A 7,737-nucleotide genomic window follows, 5' to 3' on the forward strand; every position below is an offset into this window, starting at 1 on the left:
ATTTAAACACTCAATTTATTGTAAAATACATAGGATCTAATTAATGCCATGAGAGTTGGTTCTGGCATGTTGGTAGCAACCTAGTTCCTATTTTGAGAGGTATCTGGCTCGAATATTCGTTCATTCACTTATTTGAATTCAAAATTCAACTACAAAATTCGCTCGAAATATTCTCGGTATTTCTCGGTAACTGTGGTAACCACATTTACCAGTCCCCCTCGGTAAAATTGCCTCATTCGATAACCAAAACCTTGGTACCAGTGCATGTGTATATTGGGTTGAGGACACCAGCAAGAGAAACTAACTGACTCAAAACCTATCAAGGAACGGAAAGATTATTCAGTTTAGTCTTTCACTGGTGGTTTACACATCTCAGTCCCAAAAAAATAATATGTCTACATGCATGTTAGGATTGTCTATCGGGCTAACTAACTGTAGGCATTGCCACAGGGGCCATCATCTTTGCCTCTTGCCTTCACCTCCTGACGTGTACCTCCGCGTTGGAGGCTGAGACGGCTAGCTGCATGCATGGAGGGTGTTAGCCTTGCTCTAGAGTGGAGCGAACACCCCTTCATGGTGGAGACGGACAGCCTTGTGTTGGCCAATATGCTCTCTGAAGTTGAGATGAACAGATCACCTGTAACTGCATATGTTGGTGAGATCAAAAGGCTCCTTGGCATGGTAGGGAGTTTCCTATAGCGCGTTTCTTTAGAGATGGGATCAAGGTTGCCCATGCTTTAGCTCAGATGGGGCAAACGACCCGACCCAACGCACCGCTGTTTGGCTGCGTAGGGGTCCGGAAGAAATTGGCAACCTATGCCAGAACGATTGTAATGCCTCTTCTTAATTAATGGATTTATCCATTCAAAAAAAAAAGATTAACTAGTGTGGGAGATTGGAACAAACCAAACTTCAGTCACCGATATAATTTGGGAGGCTAGGAAAAACAAACCAAAAGTATTTTATAACTGAACATCCACCGATATAAATTTTTGGGAGACTAGGAAATAGAGAAAACATACCTGTTATTTATTAAAAATATACATTATGGGGTCACCGATATAATTTGCAAAGCACAAGTCAAAAAATCGAGGCAGGCGGTGGCTATGACCGACAAGCATACTTATCCCAACAAAGGCCCGTACCGCACCTACAACCAGGGCCTCGATATGGACTCAGGAAGTTGTATGCCAACTGCCAAGCGTGCATCAGATCTGAATCCAAGATTGATCATCACGTTACTTTCTTTGTCTGATGGAACCCACATTCATGTGTGGTTCATGTACGTGTGGGCTAGATATACTTAGTTTGTTTACAGGAGATTTATGCAAAATGGCACTGAGGAAATGAGAGACCGATGTGATGATTCATGACAGATTGACATGTGCAGAGCAAGGAGGCATGCATGACCGGTGCTCAAATGTAAAGCATTCGGTTATTTCAGGTAAGGTGCATGCATATACATACCTTATCAGTGCGAACATCTGGCTAGGCAGGCTAACTATATGTATCGTTTGTTGTTCCACTGCTGCCTATATAAGGTATCACATGAGAGAACCGGCGTAGCTAGCTAGCCAGCCCTGGAAAACAGATCTGTCACGAACAAGCTCATGTGTCACCAACAAGTGTCCAAATTAACTAGTGTGGGAGATTGGAGCAAACCAAACCTCAATCGCATCTACAGATGGCCGAGTGTGGTGGTTGTACATGTACCGAAATGTAGTTATACTTGGATGCAAAACTTGGCTCGCATAAAAAATGTTGTGGTGAATATCTGAACTAAGTGACTGAAGCTTATTCAGTCTAGGTGTAGGACGCGATTTGAAGATCTCCGCGCGAAACAAAAGGGATAGTTTTGAAAACAAACCGATTAGATCTTCTGTTGAGCACCGCAATATTTGATATTGTTCGGTAGTCTTTTAAACCCATTGTCATTTAATATTTAATGACTTCTTGAAAAATTCTCAGCTTCTGAAGATGACAAGCTCCTTGTCTGTGTTCAGATGCATCTACGAGTAGTTGATTCATAAGGTCAATGGGGATTATACTGGATCTTCTTTTACAGTACTTACGATGGTGCAATCGACATCTAAGCAGGAAATCTACAGAATTGTCGGCTCGAGCAACAAGAATAAGAGAAAATTGCATCTAAACTATATTACCTTCCCATTTCTCTCAAGGCCTAATAATTGAGAGAGAAAAGAAGACTCAGATTCTTAAGGACAAAGGGACAGATGTAATGCTACACACCTACTGCTGCTTTCCCAACAAGGTGGTAAGCCACCTACCAAAGATCCAGATCTGACTGTGAAATTAGGAATACCTAACTACTAATAAAACAATAGGCCTAACATGCAGTCTGATGTCCATGTCACTGAAGACAATATAGTAAGGGCACAGCAGCAAAATGAGATATTTCGGTACCTGATTTGGTTTGGTTGGAGCAGAGGATGTCCAGCTCATCGTCGTAATGGACAATCCCCTCAAGGGTCAACAAACTGACTCCAAGCATGTTAGCTGCCATTGCAAGGCAAGTAGACAAGTATCTTGTGACAGATCTGCACGTCAGGACCACGAATAACAGAGAGTTCGCTTAACCTGAAGCTAAATGCATTCATGGTTATTTGGTGTAATTGGTTATCAATTAATCACGTCTGTTGAGTAGGCTTATCAGGGTGCGATCAGCCTAACACTTGAACCAGCTTCTGTTGGTACCAAATTGCCAAAAGTAGGACATATTACTGAATCTAAAAATTAAAAAGGGTCAAAAGTAGGACATATTTCTGAATCTAAAAATTTAAAAGGGTCAAAAGTAGGGCATATAAGAGCACAAAAGTGAGTAATCTGACAATAGTACTCGGCTACTGTACTGTCTATGTTAACAGCTTCACATTACTGTATGTCATAATCTCATGGACCGATGTTAAGATTTACTGGGTAAGAAACCAAATGCATCATGTGATTATTTTTGGACATGTAAGAAAGAGTAATCTTCTCTTTGAAGTATACCAAAATTGTACAGATATACATATACCAGTCACTAAGTTAGAAGATTAAGAAAAAAGAACAACACCTATGCTCAAAAAGATGAAAAACAGAGCACCTATTCTGAAAAACAGGGCACCTACATATCTCCTGCAGTCAAAGAGGAGTTCCTTCTACCTTGTATCAATAGAGAACCTCAAGTAAAATCTTTCTACCTTGAGATGTATATACGTATATTATATCTCCACTTTGTTCTATCTATAAAGAATCTGAACTAAAATCCTTTATGTTGATATGCACTACAAATATATGGAAAAAGGTATATATGTTCATCCTTTGAGTGGCTCGAGCTGCACTTCCATCGATCCAGGCGAACTAGAGTCCATTTTACTGTCGAACCTACCGGACTGCAGAAGATCAACTGAATCGTCTTCCTCAGTGTTGCCAAGCACGAATTTGTGCGTGAGGCCATCGGCGCCATCTCTTCTTCGCTTAACCTTCAAGTACTCGAGGTAAGCCACCACCAATACAGCACTCACAACCCAAACTACCAATCCACATGTAAGTCCCTTGATCGTCTTGCTGCCGTACCTGTGCCCAAGATGCTGCAAACCGGTGAAAAGTGCCGTGACAGCGGCTACCAGAGCAGTCCTCCCGGTGTAGGTATGCAGATATTCCCAGATGATCCTGTTTCTTGACAGAATTTCTTCATTCTCCGCTCGGTGTGGTCGGAGATAAGCATTTACCGGCTGCATACAAGTGAATGTAAATGCTATCGCGCCGATTTTAGCGTGCGTGGATTTGAAAGAGAAACCCCGGAGCTCGGCGACCGCAAAGAGAACCCCCATGAACATGACAGCCAGGCCTGAGTACTGAAGATATGTGTGAGCCTGGAACCAGAGATCCCCTTTGACATGCTTGAGGTACCGCGCCGCCACGATTCCTCCTGGAAGCAGCAATCCCCATGCCACAAACATCATGAACCCATGAACGGCGAGCACCGGCCGCAGATCCTCCACCGCCTCCGCCAGGCCACTCAGCAGAAGGATCCGGACAGGTCGGTTGCTGGTGACAGAGTGCATGTTCTTCACACTCAATCGGCCAGATGACCACTGGGAGCCCATGGCCCAGATGACCTTCAGAGGTGTCGAGGGATCGATGATGTTCTTGCACTCCACCCTTCCACTGCACGAAGGCGTCAATGGACGGGTGAACTCGAATATGATCACGCCGTTCTCCGACCGGCACCTCTTGTAGGTGAGGTTCTCATGCGTCTCGTGCACACTCATGCCGTCCTTCCCGTCGATCCAGTACGAGTTGACATGTCCCGTGCCGTTGCCGTCGACCCACCCGACGTAGGCGTAGCTGTTCACCATTGCGCCACCGAAGCCGATGGCGATGTACCCGCTCTTCTTCTCGCCGCGGGCGGCGATGTTGATGGAGTCGCCGGACAGAGTCCAGAAGAATGTCACCTGCTGATCGTCCAGCAGCACGCTGTTGTTGTACATGTCGCTGAGGCCGCCGTCGACCACCTGTATTTTCCACCCCATCTTGGGATCATAGAGGGATTGGTAGTATACCAGGTCCGGCGTGTTCCGGTCCGGCAGCCAGACAAGCTCTGTCGGCGTCGCCGGCACGCCCTCCGCCGTCGGGTCGCCAGCGTAGATTACCTCCGAGGCGTTCCGGGCCGTGGCGTTCCCGCCGACGGGGTCGGACGTGATGTACAGCGGCACGTCGTGCCCGGCCTGGACGGAGAAGGTGACCGGCACGCCGCGCTCCACCTTGAGCAGAGGCGCCTCCTTCTTGTTGATGTAGAGCACCTTTTCTGGGTTGGGCGGGTTGGGGTAGTGCAGCGCCGGCCCCGTGGTGACCACCAGCGGGGTCTGCCGCTCCGCCGTGATCCTGCCCTGGTCCTCCTTGTCGTCGGCGTCCAGCGGTCCGGAGCACCCGTTGGTCGCCGCGGACACGTTGAGCGTGAGGAACCCGTAGGCGGTGCCCGCCGGCGCGCCGTGGTTGAGCGGCAGGTAGTACGGCCTCAGCAAGTCCGGCTGCCGGAGCAGCCCGATGGCCCAGATGACGGTCATGCCCCTCGTGGAGTTGACCGCCACGTCGTACCTCTTGTCGGGCGACGCGAGCGGGCGCGAGAAGCGCACGAAGGAGACGCCGTCGCGGCGGTGGCCGTAGACGAGCCTGGTGTTGTTGACGGAGGCGTCGCCGGCGGCGCTGCCGTTGCGGCGGTCGTAGAACGTGTCCGGGCAGACGCCCTCGGCGCCTCTGTCGCCGCGGAGCAGGCACTCGCTGTACTTGGTGACGAAGTAGTCGTCGGCGAACGGGAGGCCCTCCTCGGTGAAGCCCGCGACGGCGACGTCGGCGCCGATCATGGAGACGTTGGCGGCGGACCTGGCGGGGTCCGCCCAGCCGAACGCCATGTAGTACTCGGAGCCGACGGCCGCCTCGAGCCCGACGTCGATGGCGTTGGCCGCCTCGCGGAGCGTCCAGCGCACGCGCAGCCGCGGCGAGAGCTGCGCGCAGGAGGCGAACATGGTGGGCTCCTCGGTGGCGGACGCGGCGACCTTCGCGTCGGAGGTGGCGTTGGGGGCGGCGAGGCTGACGAAGCCGAAGAGGGAGGAGGTGAGCGGGTCGAAGGCGGCGAGGACGGGGACGAGCGGCCAGGAGAGGCCCGGGAGGAGGCGGAAGACGAGGGACTCGGAGGCGAAGGTGCGGTTGAGCGGGTCGGGCGCGGCGGGGGAGCCGCGGGAGAGCGCGGCGAGGTCGGCGCCGTCGGCCCGCCACCAGCGCGCGTCGGCGGAGCCGGCGAGGAGGTCCAGCGAGGAGACGCGGAAGGAGCAGCCGTCCAGCACGGCCACGCGGCCCCGCAGCTGGTGCTGCGACATGCGCAGGTCCGCCTCGTGGCCCGCCAGGCTCGTGTTCCTGCCGCACTCCGCCGACGCCGCGGCGGAGAGGGAGGGCGCGAGGAGGAGGAGGCAGGCGAGGCAGAGGAGGGCGAGCGGCGCCATGGCCGCGCACGGGGCCCCGCGGGGAGGGGGGGTCAGGGGGAGGCGAGTGGGGGGCGGGAGGCCGGTGGCATGGGGGCGATCGCGCGGCGCGGCGGGGGCGGCGGCGGGTTCGTCGGGGCGGGAGGAACAGGGCGATCGTGCGGCCTCGGGAGGGACGGACGAACGCGCGGTCTGTTTTGTCCGGCGCGCGGCTTTTCTGATGGTGCGTGGCGGGGCCGCAGCGTTGGTGCGAACGAACGTGCGTGGGCGCAGATGCTCCGCTTTTGTTTGGGTGCCAACGAACCAACGTGCACGTCGCTGTTCCTGTATATGGGAAGCAACGATGAATCTTCTTAACGATTTTGTTTGCGCACACTACTCTTTTTGAATGATTTGAAGATTATGCCTCACTACTTTTTCTAAGTGATTTGATTTGAAGATTGCTCACCACGCCTGCCGCACTGTTCAATTATGGATAAGAGCAACTTCAATGGGTCGACCCATTTCGTCTGCCGCCGTCCGTTTGGGTCGGCGTGGACAAACGAGGATTGCGCCACAAATGTGTCGGCGCGGACACGAAACGGACGCCATGCGCGCCTTCTCGGTGTCCGCCGCGTCCCCATCTGGCGGTCGTCCAACTGCCCGCGGACTTCCTGGTCAACTTAATTAATGACCTCGGGCCCACGCATCAGCGACGGTGGTCGTCCTTTTTTAAGCCGACCGTGCGGCGGGGCCGTCCTCATCCGCTTCCAGCCAGCCCCCGTCCCCATCTAGCCACACTGCTCCTCCGTCGCCGGCAAACCCTAGCCACCCCAGCGAAGCCAGACGGGCAGCGCAGGGTGGCGGCGGTCGAGGAAGAGGAGGCGGCGTACGAGGCGGCCATGGCCCTCTCCGCGGCGGGCGACTGCGTCCTGCTGCCGGTGGCCCCGTCGTCCCCTGTCAAAGCAAAGTCGGAGCTGGACCCGTCACCCATCGAGCGCTACTCCTGGACGGGAGTAGTGCGCGAGTGGGTCAGCGCGCCGCCGGTCTGGATGGGGGCGACGCCGGTGCAGGAGGCGGCGTACCTCGAGCAGTAGTGCCAGCGACGGCTGGCCGAGGAGCGCCGCCACGGCGAGTACCTCGAGATGCTCGAGCGCGACGCCGAGGATGAGCAGCGCGAGGCCGAGGAGGAGGCACGCCAGGCCGCGGCGGCTCAGGCGGCGGCACAGCCGGCCCCCGCCCGACATGAACGCCCTCTGGAACACGGCGTTCCCCTGGGCCGGCCCTGCGCCGATGCTCATCAACCTCATGGACCCCGAGGACGACGACGATGACGCCTAGGGCAGCGCGCCGCCTCGTAGTTTAGTTTGTTTTTAATTTTCATTAATGCAAATGTGGACGCGTGGACTCTCGCCGGCCTTCATGGCCGGCTTTAATGTTTGATTAATGTTGTTTTTATTTTAAAAATGCATGTATCTTTTTCTTTTCTCGCGCCGTCAAAATGGGTCGGGCCAGCGTTAGGCGCATGCACCGACCCAAACGCGGAAGCGGTCGTTCGTGTCCGCATGGCCGACCCAAACGAACAAAAAGCGAGCAAAATCGCCGTCCGTTTAGGTCGGCCCGTTGAAGCTGGTCTAACTTTGATGTTGATCATACGGGTTAAACCCGGGCATGGACAGCCCGGCCCGACGACCCGTCCGAAGCCCGGCCCAAAAAACACGGGCCAGGCCAGGTTGGGCTTGACATTCGGGCCGAGCTCGGGCTTTGTTTTGCAGCC

General features: G+C 53.9%; 1 protein-coding gene across 1 annotated transcript; it reads right to left on the reverse strand.

Annotated features, from left to right (window-relative positions):
* Window positions 1–2,975: 2,975 nt before the first annotated feature.
* LOC123169029 (cytochrome b561, DM13 and DOMON domain-containing protein At5g54830) lies at window positions 2,976–6,188 on the reverse strand. Its single transcript, XM_044586887.1, has one exon. It carries the CDS (start codon window positions 6,000–6,002, stop codon window positions 3,315–3,317), a length of 2,688 nt encoding a protein of 895 aa, XP_044442822.1. The 5' UTR covers window positions 6,003–6,188; the 3' UTR covers window positions 2,976–3,314.
* Window positions 6,189–7,737: the final 1,549 nt, after the last annotated feature.

The sequence above is a fragment of the Triticum aestivum genome, chromosome 7D (genome assembly GCF_018294505.1).
Source record: "Triticum aestivum cultivar Chinese Spring chromosome 7D, IWGSC CS RefSeq v2.1, whole genome shotgun sequence".
Classification (NCBI taxonomy): Eukaryota; Viridiplantae; Streptophyta; class Magnoliopsida; order Poales; family Poaceae; genus Triticum; species Triticum aestivum.

Bases quoted from the DNA above. Each gene is read 5' to 3' on its own strand.
- LOC123169029 (XM_044586887.1), bottom strand. From the start codon at position 6,002: ATGGCGCCGCTCGCCCTCCTCTGCCTCGCCTGCCTCCTCCTCCTCGCG.